Here is a 23,032-nt window from a genome sequence, read left to right as displayed (position 1 = left end):
CAGGTGTTTGACCTGACCTTGACCCGACCACGACCTGTAACCTAAAAAGTTAACTTTAAAGTACTCATCTGAAGCGTCTCGTCGCGTTCTTTCATTTGCGGCCTCGTGCGTTTCGCTGCGCCTATTGGTTCTCGAGTTATCGGCTGGGGGCGTTTAACGCCCCCCCCCCCCCCCAGCAAACGGTGGGTGGCGAAATACCCCAGCTGAACGCCGGGATAATCTGCACAGGGCTCTGAAGTCTGAATGCACGTTGGTAGAGATAGGACATCTACAAGTCACAGCTCGTACAGGATCCCCATGACCTGACCTTTGATTCAAGTGCAGCATTTTGATATCCATTTTCAGGTCAAGCTAGGTCACACTCTATTTAATATCGGCCCTTAAAAGAAGGGGCGCGTCAAAAGTGCCTGACCTGACAGGTGTTGCCATCTTATCACGTGACCGAACCGAGTCGAGGTCAGCGCAGGTCAACGTATTAATTAACTAATTAATTAATTATTTAAATTACTAATAATTGATTAATTAAATTTATCAGAAATTGCTTAGAAAGTACACCGACTGACGACTACCATTTTTGATTCTATCATCCCTTTCATGTGAAAAGCAGGCACGAAACACGAAAAAGTACCAATGTGCACTAGTTTTCGCTCCGGTCCCATTGTGCACTGGGGCGAAGGTTAATTGCATAGGGGATGCACGGGCCAGACCATTTTACTCGGAGCCGGAGCCAGAGCCGGAGCCGCCATGGCATTTCACCCGGAGCCAGAGCCGGAGCCGGAGTCGATTTTTTCTCCGGAGCCGGAGCCGGAGCCGTCTGAAATTTACACGGCTCTGCATCGAGAAGAACAGTCTTAGCAAGAACTATACCCATTCTATAAAAATATTGCTTGCCGCCGGTCGCGGAAGCATTATTACGCGTTGACCGCAATCACAATAAAAACTCATTGGCTGTAAGCAGCATGCTGATTGGCTGACAATAGCGTGGCTGCATTCCTCAGCAAGGCACGCATTCCTCTGCAAGGCTCTCTTTTCGGAACGACAAATGGAATATCTTCGTCTAGGGTGATCACTGATCGTTGGGCCGTAAAAGTTTCTGATTTGCGCTAGTCTCAGCTCAATTGCTACGAAACTGCTTTTCCAGTTCAAAACTCCATGTTAAAAGTAAACTTTTTCCTTTGAATAGATCAATATGGTGTGAAAGAAGTTTACACATACACAGAAAGAAGCATTTATATGTGAAAGAAGCATTTACAGTTTTATGACGTCATATTTATGCTGTCTGCTAACAGTACCTTCCTTGGGGCATTCCACGATAGATCGACCAAAAATAAATAAAATTTACACCCTCATATTTTATTTTTTGCTTAAAATTGGTCTAATGGGTTGTGATGGGCGGGGAACCCAGCTGTGGCAAGGATTTTTTTCTTCGAACAACGGTTTCCGAGATATAGCCTCGGGCAGTTCCTGGAGGTCACACTGCAACCCTATGTTTGGCGGCTTATAACTCAGAAACTATTGGTTTTCTATGGTAAAAACTTTATATGGTTCAACTCGCAATCAACCAACAAACGTTTTGGCTATCTCGGATTTTCGATTTTTGAAAATTTTGATCACGTGACATCTTGACCTTTTTTTCGAAGAGTGACCTTGATATTTTCCCAACTGAAAGTCGCAATTATGTCTGATGACGATTAAAGCCTTATCAATTGTCATTCATATGCGCAAATAAAAAAAGTGGCTTTCGGCCTGCGTTGACCTCAGGTCAGGTCATTTTTATGACCTTCCCATTATTACGAGCGGGAGCGACAGCGAGATCTCGAGAACAAAGCAAGATAGCGACAAGTGGTAAACGGCACAAAGTACACATGGATAAGGTCTACAATTTTTACTCAGGTCATTTTCAGGTCAGGTCAAAGATGACGTCACAGGGGTAAAAAGAAAGTCTAAATTGCGGCACTACATACATATGAAGTTTTTCTCGAATAACTTTCAAAGTATCCCAGCTATGAACAAACTAATAGCACCATCGTGATCCTCTCGTCGATCCGCATCGAAACATGTGTATGTTGACCTCGAAAGGTCAAGGTCAAAAGTTGACCTTAGGTCACGTGACCTTAAGGTCATCATATATATCATTCGATGGGCTTTGACGAGCTGAACACAATGAGCCTATCCGCGCGGCTGTATCTCAAACCTGTAAGGAATTATTAGCAAAAAACATTTGGTGACCTTTAATGACGTCACATGACCCAAGAGGAACGTCACAGTTGACCAAGAGCAAAAAAGGTCTCAAGGTAGTCAAAGTTAGTCGTATATGAAGTCACTCATGGTATATTAGGCAATTCCGACGCGTTTTAGTGTAAAAACAAGGGAGCTGATTTTTCCCCAATTGACTTATAATGGGGTGGTCAAGAAATTGACCTGATCTTAGGTCATCGGTATTGAAATTCAAAACGAACTGGCGCTAGGCGAAAGCAAACACAATGGTTCCCGTTCCACGTCTCTTTCTTTATTAGATCAAAAGGTACAGCCAAAACTATTTTGACTTCCTTTTTACCCCTGTGACGTCATCTTTGACCTGACCTGAAAATGACCTCCATAAAAATTGTAGACCTTATCTGTGGTGTCGCGAGCTGCTCCCCCCTGCCCGGGGGCCTGGCGACGCCACTTGCTCCCCCCCCCCTGCCCGGGGGCCTGGCGACGCCACTGGCGGCGCCGGCGCGCAGACGCGGGGTTCGAGAGGAGTCGGCCGCCGGCCCGCGCGGAGTGCGGTTGCTGCAGGAGCGATCGGTGTTTGGCGCTCTGGGAAGTTTAACGCTATGCGGCTTTGGTTGTGAATAAAGAACTCACGTTACAACATCCTGTGATGCCGGTGACCCCGGCGGCGACGGCCGTGCCGGTGACCGCGGCGGCGGTGGTGATGCCGGTGACCCCGGCGGTAACGGCCGTGCCGGTGACCGCGGCGGCGGTGGTGATGCCGGTGACCGCGGCGGCGGTGGTGATGCCGGTGACCCCGGCGGCGACGGCCGTGCCGGTGACCCCGGCGGCGGCGGTGATGTCGTCAGGGGCGGCGGTAGTGCCGGTGACCTCGGCGGCGGCGGTGATACCGGTGACCTCAGCGGCTACAGTCACACCGGCGGTGGCGGTGAAGTCGGTGACGGCGGCGGCAGGGGCGGCGGGGACACTGAGGGCCCCTCGCAACGCCGTTCCGCTCGGCGCCGGAGGTGCCCGAGGCGACTGATCGCCGAGGTTTAAAATGTGTTTGTTTCCACGTTGAGGTTTAAAATGTGTTTGTTTCCACGTTCCGGTTTAAAATGTGTTCCGTTTAAGGGCGGCAGCTTAAAGTGAGTGTGTTCCGTTTTAAGGGCGGCAGGGTGTGGTGTCGCGAGCTGCTCCCCCCCTGCCCGGGGGCCTGGCGACGCCACTTGCTCCCCCCCCCCCTGCCCGGGGGCCTGGCGACGCCACTGGCGGCGCCGGCGCGCAGACGCGGGGTTCGAGAGGAGTCGGCCGCCGGCCCGCGCGGAGTGCGGTTGCTGCAGGAGCGATCGGTGTTTGGCGCTCTGGGAAGTTTAACGCTATGCGGCTTTGGTTGTGAATAAAGAGATCACGTTACAACATTATCCGTGTGAATCCTGTACCGTTTACCGCTTGTCGCTATCTTGCTTTATTCTCGAGATCTCGCGTCGCTCCCGCTCGTAATAATGGATAGGTCATAAAAATGACCTGACCTGAGGTCAACGCAGGCCGAAAGCCACTTTTTTTATTTGCGCATATGCAGGGACCGCGGATTCAAATTCTCGTAGGGTGTGCAAGATGTGGCGATTGGGCCCCCCATCTCACGCCGGGCCTCTTTCAAAAAGTCAGCGCCGCCACTGCTCCGGAATAAGCCGGTTCTAAGGAAGCGGGGCGGGAAAATCTTCAAAATTGACGGTCGTAAGATGACTGAGCGAGCATCTTACGGTCAGGAGATGCATGAGCAGAGTAAATGCACATGCATGCAAGCAACGTGATCCAAATCGATCTCCGATTTTCCCAAGCAGACCCCTAAAGGCTTACAGTGACCTTCAAGGGCCCCTACGGGCCTCAGAGAGCCCTTTTGCACAGTTGATGTTGGCACACTTCTTTTTATCATGGATTACATGAATTAGTTTAAAAATAAAACACGGCCGGCGGGATGTTTGGGCCCATCGATTTGGCCCCTATGACCTATGGGGGTCTGGCCTCCGGCCCCCTTAGCTTCCCCATTGCTCTACGGCCCACACGCTGGCTTTGGGGCCCCATAAAGGCCGCACGCCAGCTCCTGAGACCCAACGCCGGCAATTCTAAGGGTCTTCGGCGCACCGCACACGGTCTTTGAAGGTCCCATAATGGCCTCTGGAATACCTCATGTATGTACATAGAAATATGGATGCCCACGCCGCTTCTTGGGCCTCCATACCGGGCTCTTTGACACCTGTCGCCGGCTCCATGGGGTACCAACTACCAACAGTAGCGGCGGAACACCTTCAATTAAGGGGGGGGGGGCACTGCCGACTTTTGGTCCCATTCTTTCCATGCAACGCCCATAGGGCTAATGTTAAAATGCCCAAATCAAAGGGGGCACGGTGCCCCGGTGCCCTCCCCGTTCCGCCGCCTATGACTACCAAGCAAGCTCGCCTGGAGGTCCCCCACCGTCTCTTGGCGCCCGAGTAGCCTCGATGCCTGAATAGGGCCCCGAGACATCGACCTTGGCCAAAAAGCGTTCGTGTAGGCCCTCAGAAACTGGTGTGAGCCCTGAGATTACTGTGTGGGCTACTCAGGCACTTCTGTCGGGTCATCATGCATCGATTTGGGTCCGAGCTAGTGAGGGTTATCAGAAGCACCCTTTAGCCCTGCGACTTCAGAGGTTGGTGTGAGATCCTAAAAAAGAAAGTGAGGGCACTACGAGGCTTTCAAACGGCTTTTCCTCGGAGGTCGGCCTTGGCCGAACGGCGTTCCTCAAACTGGTGTAGGGCGCTGAGATTACTGAATGGGACTCTCGAGTGGGGCCCTCAACTATCAGCACGGAACCCTCAGGAGCCGGTAAGGGCTCCTCTGCGGCATGCATAAGCCGTCCGATCTCAGAGGCCGGTGTGAGATCCTAAACAAGAGCTGAGTGCACTTAAAAACCTGCGTAGGGCCCTCAGAGATCAGCTTTGACCAGATGGCGGTCGTGGACGCCCTTAGACAGTGACGTAGGGGCCGCCTCAGTCGGTCGGCCCTCTCACATCAGCCTGGGGATCTCAGGAATCGGCCTGGGGCCCTCGAGAGCCGGTTTGGGCCCTCGGAAAGTGGCATTATACCCTGAGATGGCTGTGTAAGGCCCTCGGGTAACGGCTTGGGGCCCTCGGGCATCGGCCTGCGCCCCCGGGCATTGGCCAGAGGTCCTTGGATATCGGTCTGGGGCCCCTCAAGAGCCGGTGAGGGCCTTCAGAAACTGGTATGGGGCCCTGAGATAACTTTGGGGGCTTTCAGGTGCTGATGCGGGACCCTTAGGCATCGGCCCCAAGATGGGGTTAAGGAGGGCAGGGGGCAGGGGCCCTCAAGAGCCGGTCAGGGCCCTCAGAAACTGGCGTAGATCCCTGAGCTAGCCATGTAGGTACTCAGACACCGGCGTGGGACCTTTAGACATCGACTTGGGGCCCTCGCGCATCGGCCTGGGCCCTCAAGAGCCGATGGGAGCGCTAAAAAATGGCGTGGGTGGGGTTCTGAGATAACCCCTGAGATAACACTAGAACCCGTTCACGCCTTCAGGCACCGGTGCGGGACCATCAGGCTCGCACTGGGGCCCTCGAGAATCGGCTTGGGACACTCAAGCGCCAGGGCCGCATGGGCCCCCACAACGAACTGTGGGTGTGCAAAAATAGGTGTTTGCACACCCTCAGGATTTTCAGGGTGTGCAATTGCACACCCTGCCCCCCGGAATCCGCGGTCCCTGCGCAGCAGGGGGGTTCGCTCCCGTGCCTTCAGCATTACGAAAAATGGCAACAGCCCGTGAGCAGCATCAGCGCTCACGCACATGTTCAAGGAAAACAACGTGTAATTAGCTGCTGACGATGGCCCTCTCCACCAATCAGCGCTCGGTAACTCGAGCGCTGATTGGCTGGTAGCAAACGCGTCATATGTGGGTCTCATTTTCTGCTATCAGTGAACGCGTTATTTAATACACAGTGGCCTATGGAGAATGGCACGCGGAATTGAAGGTCAGCGTTTTATTGCTTCGTACATGCGAATGGGGGTATTTGAAAGGCATTTGACACCATTTTCGAAATCTGCAGTGAATTTCTGATCGACTCATGTATATATTTTTATGAATTTGACAGTATTAGTGCTACAAAGTCGGTGTTTTATGTTGGTGTTGTTTCTCTCGACCTTTGTCTTGGACTTTAATCATATCTTTTCTCGAAAGTGCTTGCCATAACCAGGTCTAAACTGTATCTGTATAAAGGGAATATGTGTTGAATATGAGGGGAAAGTAGTAATGACCATTCTGCCTATCAAACTGCCAGAAGGTGTGCTTGTAAGGTGATTGAAACTGCAGTACGGGTTGCAGATGTGGGTTTGACATTAGCATTGTTGTTGTAACCCCACTTGCTCCAATAAAATGGCAACATGGGGTTATGTACACACTATTGCACAGCCTGGTATCAAGCTGGTTGATATGTGGAGGATAATGAAAGCATAAAAGAATAGGAGCGTTGCGTCTTGTGACTTATGTCAAGTCATTTTAAATCAAATGATTGTGATTGTAACTTTTACTTCAATTATTATTGCAAGTTTTGACCTTTTTAATCATCAAATTTTATGTGTACCAATTTCATATGCCTGTGTAATGTCTGTGCGGCTTTGTGCAGTGTGCGTGTCTTGAAACAAACCAATTTATTTTGTACCTTTTTGTACTTCAACAAATGTATGTCAAAGGACAAAAATGTCATGTCTATTATCATTGACACTACTACAGCTAACCCTGCCTGTATTCCTATCTTTCAGAGGCATTCAACTCAATCTGCTTTCCAGTGCAGTACCTACCAAGGAGGCTGCAACTGAAACTCGCACAAAGGCAATCAAGTGTCACTTCATCAGCCTACAGTAACAGCCCATCTGTAATCAAGATATGGATGAACGGGCATAGAAGAACAACCAGTTCAAACATGAAAAGATTGTATTTTGTTTTGGATTATTTCTTAGCATAACAGAACAGTACACTTGCTGCTTTTTATGTTTGCCCTGTGTGTTTTGAATAATTTTAACCATGAGATGCTTTTGTCAACTATTCTCTTTACATAAGATTCCTTTGTCATGCATGTGTAATTTTGAGTTTACATGCATGATGTAGGCACATTTCCCTTGGCTTCATAGAAGTTAAAACTACTTGCAAGCTTTGGTTATGGACATTGGTGCTATATATGATGCTTCAAATGTGTCCAGTAGTTGATGAAGGGAGAAGAGGAGTAGGACAGCTGATAGCTATTACCAAAAGTATGTGCTTGTCTGCACTTCGGGCTGTTTTACTTCCTTGAGTTAAAAAACCCTCATCTTTTGTTTCTTTCCTGTGTGCCCATTGTTTCCATGGTGCTATACATAAACGTCAAGTTTGAAGTTGGTATCCAAGTGAGCAAAATGTGTATTATTTCAGTCCGTCTTGAATCATTCGTCTTGAATTATATCCCTAACTGACATCCTGTTATTTGTCCTGCAATGTCTGTGCCTGTGTCCGCCCTTACCTCCGGCTCCAGTCTCCAACCAGCCCTGCTGAGCTCTGTCGCCGGCGCGGTGTGTCGCAACGTGCTGTTTCTCCACTCCAGCCGACAGCTGCTAGGAATCGTCCTGTGCCATGCGCCATGCGACACAGCAATTGTAAGCTGCAGGTCACATTCGGACTGATTGGCTCCGCGTATGTGCATCCCGCCAGGAGCTAGTCGATATCAGGGACGTGGGTCGGACTGTTGTGGCGGCGTGCACTGTGCTGGTTGAAGTTGTATTTCTGTTAGCGAAAAGCATTAATACATAACCGTGGCCGCAGCCCAATGTTATTGTGGATTTCAGAGGGAGTGGCCAGTCAGGAGGGCCCCATGTGGGTATGGATCCAGTGTCCAGTGGGATTGGCTAAGATTTCCGGCGATTGATAAACGCTTCTATGATAGACGATAGTAAACCTATTGAGTTATGAGGGGAGGTCACGTGACGGACCTGACCTTACTAAACTCTTGTGAAAACACGACACATACGAACGGTAAGAAACCGACAACTCTTCTTTCTGCCAAGTGTCATCTTTCTGTGAAAAATTTCTTGGCACTGAGTGTTCAGAAATTGCGTTGTTTTTGGACTGTGCAGAGGCTCACGAGCGACAACATAATAGGTCAACAATCTGACCTACCTTAAATATGCGACTTGTACCATAAGATCCAGCTTGATCAAAAGATAGGACATGTCAAATTTCATCTCTTTATCTCAAAAGAATTTTGAGCTATCGTAAAAACCGCCAGTGTGGCACCATATCGCCTCCGCGCGCGGTTGGAAGGTAAAAGTTCGCCGGCTCAAACTAAACAAAAAGTCGTCGTATCGCAAATTCATTGACGGCGTTCGAAGCGTCGTTCAATTTACTTTCGAAACATATCCTAACATTACCATTTAACTGCCTAGCGCAATCACCAACAAGCAAAAGTTCCGCGCATCCCTCCTCATACATTGTTAGCGGCGGCCGGCCGCCGGCCGCTGACCCACATTCGCGTCATCAGGGAATGCCGCAACTAATTTATTGTTTCCAACTTTTTTCCCGGAGCGTTCTACCTGGTTTATATAGCCTTGCCTGCGCATATGAATGACAATTGATAAGGCTTTAATCGTCATCAGACATAATTGCGACTTTCAGTTGGGAAAATATCAGGGTCACTCTTCGAAAAAAAGGTCAAGATGTCACGTGATCAAAATTTTCAAAAATCGAAAATCCGAGATAGCCAAAACGTTTGTTGGTTGATTGCGAGTTGAACCATATAAAGGGCCTGTTCCAGCGCCTCCAGAAGAAATTCTTGACTGGAGGCTCTACCAGAGGTTTTACTGGAGGCGCTGGAACGCAATCTGGAGATTTCTGGAGATTGGCGTCATAGATACCAAAAGAATGACGATTGTTCTCTCTTGAAACGCAAAATTTGTTTTCAATTTTAGTTAAAAAGATAAATAAAATTATAGCAATGTAATTTTCTTTACATTCAAGTTGTAAAATAATCAGTCAAATGTCCTTTGTTTACATTCGTGATTGTCACATGTGCACCATAATTGTAGACCAGAGCCTCCAGAGAAATTTGGACCTCTCAACTCTCTGGAGGCTACTGGAGGCTCTCGCTATCGTCTGGAGGTTTCGAAAGATGCTCTCCAGAGATGGCGCTAGTAAATTTGGCTGACATGACGTCATGCTTAAAAGTGATGGGTTTTGTGAGAGCAAATGTAATAATAGTTGAAAATTTTGTACTTTTGCTTAATTGAGAAAAAATAAATATACAATTGTTTAAAACAGCGTTTTCCTCATTCATCCTTCATTAGGAATATAGACAGTTTAATTTTTTTTCTTGACCGCAATTCGCACACGCACTAAATTAAAAGCTGGAGTTTTGTGCGTTCGTAAATCGTGATTTGAGAAAATAAATTGACAAAAATCTTTTGCACTTTTGCTTTACAATCATTTTTCAATGCAGATAAATGCATCAATTTTTCGAAAATAGGCATATCTTTGAAATATTATGATTTTCCACAAGCAAATTTTTCCAAAAACTTGAGCTACTTACAACTGACGAACGCATCCAATAATCTGGATGTCTTAGGATGAGTTCGTCATTTTTTCCCAAGGAAATACGATACAGTTTAAGCTACTTTACCGATTTATTAGGGTACTTTTGCCAATGAATTAATAAATAAATGACAACAATCAATCTCATTATCAACCATACTCGGAAGAATTTTCTTCGCATAAGCGCGAACACATCCGCGTTTTCATGAAAAGTAACGCCTGCAGATGTCAGGACTGCTGCTTTATGTTTCGCAAGGTGGCGCAGCGAGCAGGGTACCGACTACCGAGGCAGGATGCTGAGGTCTCCAGACTCTCCACCACGATTTAGCTTGGAAATGGCCAATGGGGAAGGTCTCACCCCAAAAAACGGACGCCCTTTTACACAGCTGCATAACGAGAATGAATTATTGGCATAGCTGACCATACGTCCCCTCCCCCTCGGCCCTCTCCGCCCCAGCTCAATTGGAAATATCGCCTATTTTCCTTAGTCAGTTATATTCTGACTAATTTCTCACTCTTCCCAGTAAACCTTAACATGCATGATGCAGATGTCCACTGCGTAAGTCGTGTGCTTGCGTAAGTGTGCCAACTATATAGTGTTGCCTACACTCTACAGTGCCTACTGCATCCACCGTTGTCGTTATAATTGGTGATTCTCAGGTCAAAAGTTACACAGTGGTCTCAGAGAACAATCGTTTCAACAAATTAACGATTCAAACCGTTGCATTCTACTTATATTCCGGTCAGTTCTGCTACTAAACGATTCCGGCAAAACACTCTTTAGGTTATGTATTAGCGAACCACCACACAAAATTCGCCCAATCAATGGTCAGTTATTACCACGGGTGGAGAATTGTGCTGGACTGGGGGTGCTCGACCTCTCCCAATTCCACGCCGGCTTGGCTTTGGAGCCGCGGCCGGGCGGCGCGGGTCAAGGTCACCGCTAGGCGGCGGTGGATTTGCTGCGCCCGAGCACCCCCAGCTGGTCACAATTCTCCACCTATGGTTATTACTGCTGGGCTGAACCGTCATACGCTATATAGCCTATTGCAGTCAATATTTTCAGAACGATACCGACTGACGAAACACAACGTATTCGCGGATTCGTACATACGTTGGCACCCAGGTGGCCTGTCAGCATCCGTACAAATTGAGATGGTACACCGTAAAGCATGCCTTTCCACACAGGCACAAGCACAGGGACACAAATTCTCAAAATCCAAACTTATTCCAATACTGGTCAAATACTAATAGGCATAAAGTTTTGAGGTTTTCTCATGTTCATTCTTCTTTCAACACACGCGGCAGACTGCAGCAGAACATCTCACAGAGCTGCGCTGGATGCAGTCATGAGCTGGGACACGGTTTGTGACCAATGACCGATCGGGGGTGCCAGCCTCCTCCCGGCACGCGATGCACTGGCCGCCGCGCAGTCGATGTCGGGGCACCGCCGGCATTCGCCGACAGGGTTCCATCCGATTCGGTGTATTGGTGGCAGCCCGAACAGTGACCCACGCGAAGCTGGTGAACGTCGATGGCCGATGAGCGATGCCCTTCCGCGACCGGCGGTGGCAGTCGGTCCCACATCAAGAACAGATACCAGTCATGCAGTCAGTCGGCGACGGCGCGGTCGCGAGCCGATCTGATGGTCGCGCGGTGGGCGTTGCCGACGTCCACCGGGACCGTCGACTGGGGGAGCGCGGCCGCCTCTTGGCCGCCGCCTCTGGTCGGCGCGCTCGTTGCGCTGTGGGACGGCATCCACTGCAAGTCGTTCACTGTGAAGCGGTCGTTTGACCGGACCTGGCAGGCGGGGAAAGGGGGCCTCAGATGAAGTAAAACCATCCCTCAGGCCAGCTTGAGCTGGCTCTCCACCTCACCATGTTAGATAAGCGGACACCCTCGTGATCATCGCAGCGATGATTGCCAATTGGTGTGTCATTATGGGAGAGGATGCCAGCCTCCTTTGCAAGATAGTCTGCCTTTAATACAGTGCAGCCCGACCCATTGCCTGTGGCAGCAGACTGGGCTTGATAATGCAGTGCAGGACACACCATACGTAAGCGGCCATCTGTACCCCCTGTGCAGTAGGGCTGACTCAAGAGCCCAGAGTTGCCCTCCCCCCACCATTCTGTGCACGTGATAACTGGATGGGACATGCCATGGTCAGCATCTGTTCAAAAGCTGCCCTAAGCATGTAAAGCTCTACTGGCATGCTCAAGCATGGTCACAGTCAGTTCTCACTTCTCAGTTGAACCTCCAATGGAAACCCATCACAAAGTAGAGATCAGGGCGCCTCTCACACTGCAGCACACAACGGCTGAGGCACCATCTCATCACTTGCAGGTGGTTCTTGCCAGGAGCAATGCCAGCCACGCACATCAGGTGATAACAGCAGTGTACAACTGCAATCTACAAGCATCCATGTTCTTTCTGGTTTTCTCCTGTTGAGATCCACTGCCATGCATGAACTTGATGGGCTTTTGTTGCGCTCCTCCCATGTGCAGACAGGTTTCTGCTGAAACAAAGCAAAGCAAATGTGATTAATAATGGCCCTGTTTCACCATCCAGACACTGTGTGCACTGGTAGCTACGGCATACCATAGCATCACTCAAATGACGTTGCATGTGATCTCTTAGTTTATGATGAATCGCGTTTGGAACAGAGTGAGAGGTTCTGAAAAACCGTACCAAAAACAGAGGTTTGAGTTCAAATACTGCTAGCATGCTGCTGGTGCTGGTACCGCAGCGTGCTAGCATTCTGGGATGCTGTCATAGCTTAGCGTCACAGTGAAGTTTGTTGACACTGCCATGGAAACCCAATGCTCTGACACACGCAGCGCACTGCAGTGCTCTGCCGTGAAACACCACCCATGAACGTTGGTTGCATGACCAGGATCGGAGCAGTGTGGCAGACAGTGATTTTAATTTCAATTGCACTTCCTAGAGATTAACAAGTTGTTGGTGAAATTGCTATTCATTATTCCTATTACCATTGTCTAAATTTCACATTTCAAGACAGCATCAGCATTGACATGTTATATAAATAAGGTTTAGACTTCAGGTGGCCCCGGGTTCAGCTATTAAGTAGAACAAGGGCAAAAAAATTGTCCAAAAAAATATTTTACAAAATACCTGCCTTCATCAACACCTCATCTACTAATCACATATCTCAATACAATCAAACACAGATGGGTTAAACAACAAGGCCCTAAAAGCAAAAACCGTTTGAATAACAATGTAATATTTTGCAACCGCTGCACCATTACTGTCACGCACGCTATCCCTAGATTGGTTGCTGGTAAGTAGTGGTTGTCGTCATCAACTCGTCATACAGCAGCTGATTGGGATGGGCGGGGCCTATTTTTATCCAGACGATAGAGAGAGCCCTACTGGAGGTTTCTGGAGCTTTGGCGAGAGCTTTCTGGAGCTTTCTGGAGGCGCTGGAACGCTCTCTGGAGGATTCTAGAGCTTTCTGGAGCTTTCTGGAGGTTTCTGGAGGCGCTGGAACAGGCCCAAAGTTTTTACCATAGAAAACCAATAGTTTCTGAGTTATAAGCCGCCAAACATAGGGTTGCAGCGTGACCTCCAGGAATTGCCTGAGGCTATATCTCGGAAACCGTTGTTCGAAGAAAAAATCCTTGGCACAGCTGGCTTCCCCGCCCATCACAACCCATTAGACCAATTTTAAGCAAAAAATAAAATGTGAGGGTGTACGGCTTTGGTCGATCTATCGTGGAATGCCCCCCCTTGTAATATTTGTGAGCTGTAGATTTTAGGGAACCTTGGCGAATTGGATTTAGCCAAGTTCGGGTGTGGTGGTGGTGATATATGGTTTCAGATTAAATATTTAGTGTGGTTTCGTTGATAAATCGGCAAACTGAAAGATAATCGATACTCTCGCTTCCTTACATCTGCTGAGGCTGACTCAAACTACAGCTGATCACTAATTTTTCTACGCTGCGGCTTTTACGGCGCGCTTGTCACCACTCCCCTCTTTCAAGCAAAATATGAATAACAATATTGCAATAAGTGATAATATAATGCTATTGTAGGACTTTGTTTCCATGACCTAAACGTAATTATAAGTCATCATTCACCTTAACAATATTGCTTTGTTTGATGTGAAAGTGCTTGTGCGTCCTGAGGCTTCGGTTACTTGTCAAGTGTCAATTGGCATAAATTATAACATTTGTGATAACCATTCTTGAAAAATGAATAATAAATAGGTTAGGTATTTAATTCCATTAGTTGGATCCATATGATCTTTAAATTCATTAATGGGACTAATTGATCAATGTGTTGCAAGCTATGGGTGTTGAAGTTTTATTCTGACATCTGCAAACCTTTGCATTCTATCACTATGCCCCTGAAATTAATTGCATAGCTGTATATAAAATATATTTTTTGCTCCTTAAATCAATATATTTCTCTACCAACAATGCCAAATTGGATTGGGACCATTGCCTAAAATTGCACTATCAACATTCAACTATAATGTTTCTTCTTACTTTGGGGACTAAGTCTCCAAATAAGAAGAATCACCATATCTGTGTACCATGCTTGGGTTGTATATGACCAAACCTGCTTAATTGAAGAACAACCTATTTTTCTCAAAGTTTTCCATATTTAGAGGAAACCTTTGGTCCACATGGTCCAGAGTCAGAAGTGGGGTACCCCAAGGTTCGGTGTTAGGTCCTGTATTATTCATCATTTATGTCAATGAACTACCAAGCCTGGTCAGAAGCAAGATTAAAATGTATGCAGACGATACCAAGTTGTATGGACCTGTTAGTAATCAAAGTGATGCTCTAAAGCTGCAAGCTGACCTGGATATACTCACCAAGTGGTCTGGAGAGTGGTTGTTGCAATTCAATTTGGAAAAATGCAAAGTAATGCATTGTGGCTCCCAAAATCCTGGATTCACTTACACAATGAAAACAGTAACTGGGCAGCCACAAATGCTTGAGGAAACTCTTGTAGAAAAGGACCTTGGAGTGTACATTACCAACACACTGAAACCTTCATTGAACTGTTCTAAGTCAGCAAACAAGGCCATGTCTGCCCTCAGGGTACTGAGGCTGACCTTTGGTCAACTAACAGTGAAGAACTTCAAAACCCTTTTTTCGGTGTATGTTAGACCTCATCTTGAGCACTGTGTGCAAGCGGCTGGTCCCTATTTGAATAAGGACATGCAAGCACTTGAAAAAATACAAAGGAGGGCCACTAAACTAGTCCATGGATTGAAAAGAGTACCATATGAAGAACGTTTGAAAGTACTAAACATGACAAGTATGGAAGAAAGGATCAGAAGAGGAGATTTGATAGAAACATTTAAGATTCTTAAGGGGAAATTGAACATACGCCCAGGTCAATTTTTCACTAGCCACCACGGAAGGACGACCAGAGGTCACCAGCTCAAACTTGAGATACGGAGGTCCAGGACCCAAGCTCGAGCAAAATTCTTTGCAAACAGAGTAGTCTCAGCATGGAACAAGCTGTCTCAGGAGATCATAATGTCTGAAAACACAAACACTTTCAAGAACCGGCTAGACAAGCTCAGGACCACTACGGCGCTATCCTCTCTCTTTAACATCCACAGTACCGAAGTTACCCAGTCTGGCCCAGTTTAATGCTCGAAGTGAGCACCGAATAGACCCTGTCTACCATAGCTCACTATATTAAACTTAAACTTAAACTTATTTTTTTGCAAGGGAAAATAAGAAATGCACTGTCTTGTCATAGTCTGCTGGATGTTGAAACTTCATGGTATGGTTCGATAAGCTTACTTGCTGGAGAACTTGCTGTATGTAAGGCAATAGGCATAGATTTAGGTAGTTAAAGAAAATATTTTTTTCAATGGCAGCTTCTCACAATAAAATACCAAATGATGGGTAGATTAAATTTTTAGGTATTAATGAATGAGTTCAATCCCAGGTAACCATCAAAATATGTCAGATACCTAGCTATCAGATAGCTATCTGGTATATTTTGATAATGACCTGTGCCAAAGTCTTCAAAAATATTTTCATTCACCCATCATTTGGTTGTTACTTCATCATTTGGTATTTTATGGTAAGGAAGTGATTTAAGAAGGCATCTTTTCTTAAACTACTTTTATGGTATGGTTACTTCAATATGTAGGCATTAAATTATATGGTATGGTTAAATGGTTATTTCTAAGATATGGCCATGTGTTCCTCATTTTTGCCATGTTTTTTTCAGAATGAAAAAGTGAGGACACCTAGAACATGAAAATGGTGCTCTCACAGAGGCAAAGGGAGGAACTGTGAGTATTAATCTCAATTCCTAGATAAATCAAAGCATGACAAAAACATTTACGTGGCATGATTTTAGCTCACTCCAGCATTTTAACATTATCACTGATGTTTGACATTTTGATGTTTTGGGTAATAGCTACAGGTGCTTACAATCGTATTGATCTAGTTTAAGTAGGCTATTTTTATCTAAGCTTGAAATTGAATGATGTCTGTGCTTGTTGCAATCATTCACATTTGCTCTTGCTTTCTCTCTTTCTTATTTCTCATGTTTCTTTTAAAAATGAAAATATTCTATCTTTCTCTTTTTTCAGAAACAAAGCCATTGCTGATTACCTTGGCAGCAATGGGTACACTGACTCTTTGGAGGCCTTCAAGAGGGAGACTGACATGCCAGGAGAAGTAGAGAAGAAATATGCCGGCCATCTGGAGAAGAAATGGACGGCTGTTCTACGTCTGCAGAAAAGAGTGAGTTTCTGTCCTTTTGTGTACCTCGTTTTTAGAAGTATGTCAGTGGTGGTTGGCTTGTAAAGCTGAAAAGAAATAAAATAAGATAAAAGTGTCAAAGGTTTTTGACTGGGTATTTAATTGACGATTTTTTTTGTATTTCATTTTGTTTTGATATGTTTTTGCTTTTTGTTTCCCCTTTGGAATTGTTTGTCTCTCATTGATAACTTTGAGGAGTGGTGTGCTGATGGTGCTAGTTAAGTTTCAAAGCACTGTTCTATTCTGTGCATTGACAATATGTTCTGTCTCACTTTGTCCACAGAACATGGAGCTGGAGGCTAACCTGGCCGACTTCCAGCGCGAAATGCAGGCGGGTGCACCAACACGCGAGAAACGCTCCCCGTCCGACTGGATCCCCCGTCCGCCCGAGAAGTACGCGCTCACCGGCCACCGCGCGCCTGTCACCAAGGTAGGTGGGCCGTGGGAGCACTCTCCTTTTTAGCTGATTGCCTGCTTGCGCTCAGTGCGGAGGGCAGGCGGGCGACGGGCAGCTAAGTCGACGGGCAGGATGTTGCGGCAAGGTCTCTAGAAAATCATGTTCTTTCCCCATAAATAAATGTGTTGGGATTGTGCACTTTAAAAATTCCACCAGCCTATGTCCCCATATGACCTGGATCTCTCTCTCTCTCTCTCTCTCTCTCTCTCTCTCTCTCTCTCTCTCTCTCTCTCTCTCTCTCTCTCTCTCTCTCTCTCTCTCTCTCTCTCTCTCTCTCTCTCTCTCTCTCTCTCTCTCTCTCTCTCTCTCTCTCTCTCTCTCTCTCTCTCTCTCTCTCTCTCTCTCTCTCTCTCTCTCTCTCTCTCTCTCTCTCTCTCTCTCTCTCTCCCTCTCCCTCTCTCTATCTCTCTCTCTCTCTCTCTCTCTCTCTCTCTCTCTCTCTCTCTCTCTCTCTCTCTCTCTCTCTCTCTCTCTCTTTCTCTCCTCCCTCTCTGTCGCTACTAGGTGCTGCTCCACCCTGTGTACAGCCTGATGGCCTCTGCCAGTGAGGACGCCACTATCAAAGTCTGGGACTTCGACTCCGGCGACTACGAGCGCACGCTGAAGGGACACACTGACAGCGTCCAGGACATCGCCTTCGACCACACCGGAGCCTTCCTCGGTAAGTAGATGGTGTCTCTGTGCGTAGTTAGTGCTCTTTTTAAGCATATAGCAAACTGTAAGGACGTGATCGATTGTTGCTTTTGCTGAGTGTAATTGTTGTCTTTGTTAGCCACATTTGTTTCTATTGAAAGTCAGAATTGTTCAGTTTCTTCCCAGTCTGTCATTCAGTGATGCGTTCAGCCACTACTGCTTTTGCCACTTGCCTTTTACTTTGACACATGCTGACCTGGGTTTGTGACCTGCTGTGACACATTTGTCACTTTCATAATGAAAGTAACCTTCCATCATGTGCATTGCTCATATCCATGAACTGCAGCACAATAGAAAATCTGGTCCCTCTCGATCTTTGTCCTCTGATCACACTGATTTTCCCACTATTGTTCGTGATGATAAGATGAGGAGCGTTGGGCAATGGCATGGATCAGATGTGTTCATTGTGTTTTCACGGTGAAGGCTGGCCTCTTCACGGCTGGTAAAATCCGGTTAGAAAGGGCCGTTGTCGACTGAACGTGATAGGCGGGGGTGTGACGACTGATGTGTCAAGTTAGCCTCTGTGTAGCCGTCCTCGATTAATCATGGAGATAGGATTTATTGCCCCGTTATGCCAAAGCACATCGGAGCATATACTCGTACAAGTGCCTCAATGCCATATTGTACACAAGGCCGTTAACGTGGCGATGATATCGATTGATAAACAAATTATCTCATAAGGAGACTAAAAAAAAATGCATATGCTGCTGGGGCTTCTTATCTTTTCACATATGTAGCCGAATAACCTACGCCAAACGAGGTCCCGATAGGGTGTGGCAGCTACATTGCACTTAGAGAACTTATAGATAGGGGGATGTCGAAATTTTAGAAGTTGCATGAACTGGGGCGGCGCTTACCCAGCAGTTACAGTCGGGTTTGGTACCGTTTTAGCGTCATAAAGAATTCATGACCACATAGACCAACCCGTCCATTGAATCCGCCCCACCTGACTAAGAATTCGCTGTTTCTTGTCTTCCGCAGTGTCATGCAGTGCCGACATGTCCATCAAGCTGTGGAACTTCTCCGGCCACTACGAGTGTCTGAAGACTATGCACGGCCACGACCATAACGTTTCCAGTGTGACGTTCACCCCTGCCGGAGACTTCATCCTCAGCTCGTCCCGTGACAAGGCCATCAAAATGTGGGAGGTGGCCACCGGGTGAGTGGGCAGCACGCCGTGCTGACGTCACAGTTCGCTTATCAGTGTCGTTTATCTTGATTGATCACTATCCACTTTTTTATTAAAACTCTTCAAGAACTCTTTAAAACTCATTTAACTCTTTACGAGCAAGCAACATCAAAGAAGTGCAGTCTTGTTTTAGACTGCAAAAAAGTGGAAAGTGAAATTATGTGACTTATCCCATTTCAAAGGGAGACCCCTCACCAAATGACTGTACCCGCTCGCTCACATTCTCCGGGATAACCGCCATGTGCGTATACCTACTTTATCTGCTTGTAGGTCTTACCCCATCCGCCCTCCTCAGGTACTGTGTTCGTACGTTCACCGGTCACCGGGAGTGGGTGCGGATGGTGTGTAATTCAGCTCTCACCCTACCCCCCCCCCCCCTCCCCAGGTACTGTGTTCGTACCTTCACCGGCCACCGTGAGTGGGTGCGGATGGTGCGGGTCCACCCGGACGGACAACTGATGGCCTCGTGCTCCAACGACCAGACGGTGCGCGTGTGGGACGTGGCCTCCAAGGAGTGCAAGGTAAGAACTGCACCTGCTTCCTTATCTTCCCCCACGTCTGTCCCAATCCGGTGCGCGTCTGGGGCGCGGTCTGCAAGCAGTGCAAGGTGAGCGCCGCCTCAGTCTCGTCCCTATCTGATAAGTATCTGGGACGTTAAGCCTCCATGGGCTGTTGGGTAGGTGTTGATGCCTTCATGTGAGAGCGGATATAGGGACAGTCTTAGAGCCACGAGTGGGCTGAGTTAAGGATTTCTTGGTTCTAGGTCGCGATGCCGATAGGCTGACGACGGGGAGTCTTATCTGTGAGAGGGGGATTATATAATTGCAGCTCCGGACAAGGTGTCCGGATTTTCACTGTCTTTTTCGAATTAACTGATGGTAGCCGGAGCATCTTTCTATCTTATTGACGGTAGTTCTGACTGGAATGTTAATTGCTACCTCTATCATTTTTTTTTACATTTTTTTAACCTACTTACCGTATGTATCTGCGTTCTGTGGCCGCTTCCAGCTGGAGCTGCGGGAACACGAGCACGTGGTCGAGTGTGTAGCCTGGGCGCCTCCGTCTGCGGCTCCGGCTATCGAGGAGGCGGCCGGCGGCGACAACAGCGGCCGTCCCGCGCACCCGGGGCCCTTCCTGGCGTCCGGCTCACGCGACAAAACCATCAAGGTAGGCGCCCGACCCGGCCGTCCCCGGGGTTCTAATTGTGCGGAGGAATGTCGTACCCAGTCAGTGTCGCATGAAATAGATATGAGCTGAACATGCCAGCTACTTTTGGTTATATTCGCTCCTGAAGATATATGAACGTCGTTGTCCTGTAGCACTAGCAGTGTAGTGGTCGTTAACTTTTATGTTTGGTATATTGCGGGAATGATAATCGGGAGCTGTTATTATGCTTCGGTGCTGCCTAGCGTACGCTGAACCATAAAGTGGGCTATGACACTTGGGTGGATCGCCGCGGCACAGGCTTCAGTTGATGTTCTTTAGGGTCGTTGTCGAGCATGTTCCATGTAGTTATTTGATCGTTTGTGATAGTTTACAGTCGTGTCTTCTTTACAACTGCCGGTGCCTGGTTACGCCGCGTGCACCCTGCATCGCTGAGGGTGGCACGTAGGACGGTTGTATTCCCTGATCACTGTATACTGGCGTCTAATGTCCAAGCCCTCTTGACAACTGAACTGATTGTCTCTGATTGTCCTAATTCCACTGTTATCACTGTCAACTTAGACTGTGTCTATTTCTGCGTCAGATATTGGACGCCGGCTCTGGTCCCTGTCTGCTTACGCTGATGTCCACTGTCCACTGAACTGTCTTATGTCTCTACACCTGTGCCAGATATGGGACGCCAGCTCTGGTCTCTGTCTGCTGACACTGTCTATCCCTGTGCCAGATATGGGACGCCAGCTCTGGCCTATGGGCCATGACTGCTCACGCCGTCTTGTGTCAGATACTGACATCCCTGTGTCAGATATGGGACGCCAGCTCTGGCCTCTGTCTGCTCACGCTGTCTATCCCCCTGCCAGATATGGGACGCCAGCTCTGGTCTGTGCCTGCTCACGCTGATCGGTCACGATAACTGGGTGCGTGGCCTGGTCTTCCACCCGGGCGGACTGCTGCTCCTCTCCGCATCCGACGACAAGACGGTGAAGATATGGACCATCAAGGCCAAGCGGTGCCACCGCACCCTGGAGGCTCACCAGCACTTCTGCACCTCAATAGGTGGGTGCTCCAGCACTGACATCAATAATTGCTGAAGCTAAAAATCCTTTGTTCGACTGGTTTACCCATTATCCATTTGGACTTCTTAACATGAATTCAGCAGGATGTCGGCTACGACTGAAGCAATGTTCTAAGTTAGCTACATGTGTATCTGCAGCTTTGACTGGTTGGTTGATGCTGTTCGACAGAATGTGTGACTAACATGGTGGTGGTGTTCCTCGTTCACCTATGTTGCTAAGAGTAACGTTATAAATGGACACGTCTAGTTCCCTGTCCTGTTTATACCGTTCATTTAATTCCTTTCTAATGACTCGTACGCTTCCCTGTCTTACCCTTAAATTATTGTTGTTTGTTGAGGTCGCCTTCACATTGGCACATGGCACAAAGGTGCATGCGTTCAAAATGTCCCCGGTTATACAAAGATGCCTATCTGCCTCCTAGGCTTTTGTCCGACCAAGCAGGTCAATCTGTGATACACGTCTTTAGGTAACATACCCAATGGCATCATAACGTGACCCGGGCTGATCTCGTCCAATGGCACCTAACGTGACCCGGGCTGATCCCGTACCCGCAGATATGCATCGGACGGCACCGTTTGTCGTCACCGGCAGCGTCGACCAGACCATCAAAGTGTGGGAGTGTCGCTAACCACGTGGGAGCGCTAGCCAAACCGCTAGCCGGACACGGCTGAACCCGCAGCGCTGGCTAGCCGCTAGCCGGGCGGTCGTCCGGACCCCGTGCCGGAGCGCTGGCTAGCCGCCAGCCGAGCGGTCGTCCGGACCCGCGCGGCCGCCAGCAATGATCTGCCTGCCGCTGCCGCCGCTGCTGCACGCTCCACATTCCACGCTAGTCAGGCTCGGACGGGCGGCCGCCGCTCCGCTGCGGCAGCCTGCAGTGCGGAGCGCGCGGCGAGCTCCCAACTGAGAGACGCTCCGCCGGCTGGCCGGCTCCGCTGTGTGATAGGGAGAACGAGAGAGAGGGGGCGGCGCGCTCGGTAGCTATTTAATTCTAGTATCTGGTGTGTTAGCTGTTGTGTTAACTTATACCCGTGGTGGCTGGTGACGCGCGGATCTGGGACTGAGCGGATGGCGATGCGAGTCCTTATCTGGCTCTCAGCTGACCTGGCGATGTGGGGCCGGTACCGCATCTCGTCTGGTGCAGAGCTCCCGCCCAATTGTCGTAGTTTTCTGTTATACGCTCTCCGCGCGCGAGGATGAAGTGCAAGGCGAGTGTGACGTCTCTCACCTCCAAGGCTATGGCTGAACAACCCAGAAGCACCTACTCTTTAGCCGCCCTTTTGCCGCCAAGACCGGGACCCCTCACGACCTAGCCGAGGCAGCAGCAAACGCATCCGCACTGAACCCCAGCACCAGACTATCGCGGAATCGACGCCCTCCGAGTCTCCAGTGCGTGTCAGGCGGAAGGTGCGGTGTCGAATGAAGCGCGATATTGTGCCGAGTGGTGCAAAGTATTCCCCCAGTCAGCTCGACCCCCTCACGGTCGTCAGTGAGGGGCGACATCAGCAGCCGACGGAAGGGATTGCCCCGATATGCAGCCTGAGTTTTCCCCGTGTAAATACAGCGGCCTGCTCAGGGCTGGAGGATGCCGGGGATGGTATTGAGTGGGGGACGGCGGGGACAGACGTAGTAAGGTGCGGGCACGCGTCGAATTGGTGGAGGGCAGCCACCTTGGGCGCCTCAATGGCAGACTGTGCGCTTTGCGTAGCCGGTGATTTTGTTTGCTGCGTACCTTGCTGACTGGGTTTTGTTTTCTGAACAGTATATCGTGCGGCTGCTTGATCGACATAGGGTTGTGACTCGTCCCATTAGTTTGCAATGACATGCAGATGCTGCCAAGCGAAATATAGGCTCGGTATATAGAGGATGAAGCGTTGTGTTTGCGATGTGCCACTA

General features: G+C 48.5%; 1 protein-coding gene across 10 annotated transcripts; it reads left to right on the top strand.

Moving 5' to 3' along the window:
- The first annotated feature begins 13,211 nt into the window (after nucleotides 1–13,211).
- Nucleotides 13,212–23,007, top strand: LOC122394537 (lissencephaly-1 homolog). Of its 10 annotated transcripts, none has more exons than XM_043391490.1 (10): nucleotides 13,212–13,290; nucleotides 16,025–16,088; nucleotides 16,392–16,545; nucleotides 16,847–16,993; nucleotides 17,525–17,681; nucleotides 18,695–18,872; nucleotides 19,288–19,423; nucleotides 19,911–20,069; nucleotides 20,924–21,119; nucleotides 21,694–23,007. In XM_043391490.1, exons 2-10 carry the CDS (start codon nucleotides 16,051–16,053, stop codon nucleotides 21,765–21,767), a joined length of 1,239 nt encoding a protein of 412 aa, XP_043247425.1. In that variant the 5' UTR covers nucleotides 13,212–13,290; nucleotides 16,025–16,050; the 3' UTR covers nucleotides 21,768–23,007. The 10 variants fall into 10 exon arrangements, with proteins under 10 accessions (XP_043247425.1, XP_043247424.1, XP_043247426.1 ...); XM_043391489.1 differs by lacking the exon at nucleotides 13,212–13,290 and adding an exon at nucleotides 13,311–13,372; XM_043391491.1 differs by lacking the exon at nucleotides 13,212–13,290 and adding an exon at nucleotides 13,399–13,423.
- The last annotated feature ends 25 nt before the right edge of the window (nucleotides 23,008–23,032 follow it).

The sequence above is a fragment of the Amphibalanus amphitrite genome, unplaced genomic scaffold (genome assembly GCF_019059575.1).
Source record: "Amphibalanus amphitrite isolate SeventyFive unplaced genomic scaffold, NRLGWU_Aamphi_draft 000597F_arrow, whole genome shotgun sequence".
NCBI classification, from domain to species: Eukaryota; Metazoa; Arthropoda; class Thecostraca; order Balanomorpha; family Balanidae; genus Amphibalanus; species Amphibalanus amphitrite.
The sequence above is the reverse complement of the archived record's forward strand: the minus strand, read 5'-3'. Positions and strand labels throughout refer to the sequence as shown.

What these genes read in the sequence shown, in the direction of transcription:
- LOC122394537 (XM_043391490.1), top strand. Translation starts at nt 16,051, where the DNA reads ATGAAAATGGTGCTCTCACAGAGGCAAAGGGAGGAACT. An exon ending in TTCTACGTCTGCAGAAAAGA is followed by an intron (nt 16,546 to 16,846) that starts GTGAGTTTCTGT and finishes CTTTGTCCACAG; the next exon opens with AACATGGAGCTGGAGGCTAA. An exon ending in CACGCGACAAAACCATCAAG is followed by an intron (nt 20,070 to 20,923) that starts GTAGGCGCCCGA and finishes TCCCCCTGCCAG; the next exon opens with ATATGGGACGCCAGCTCTGG.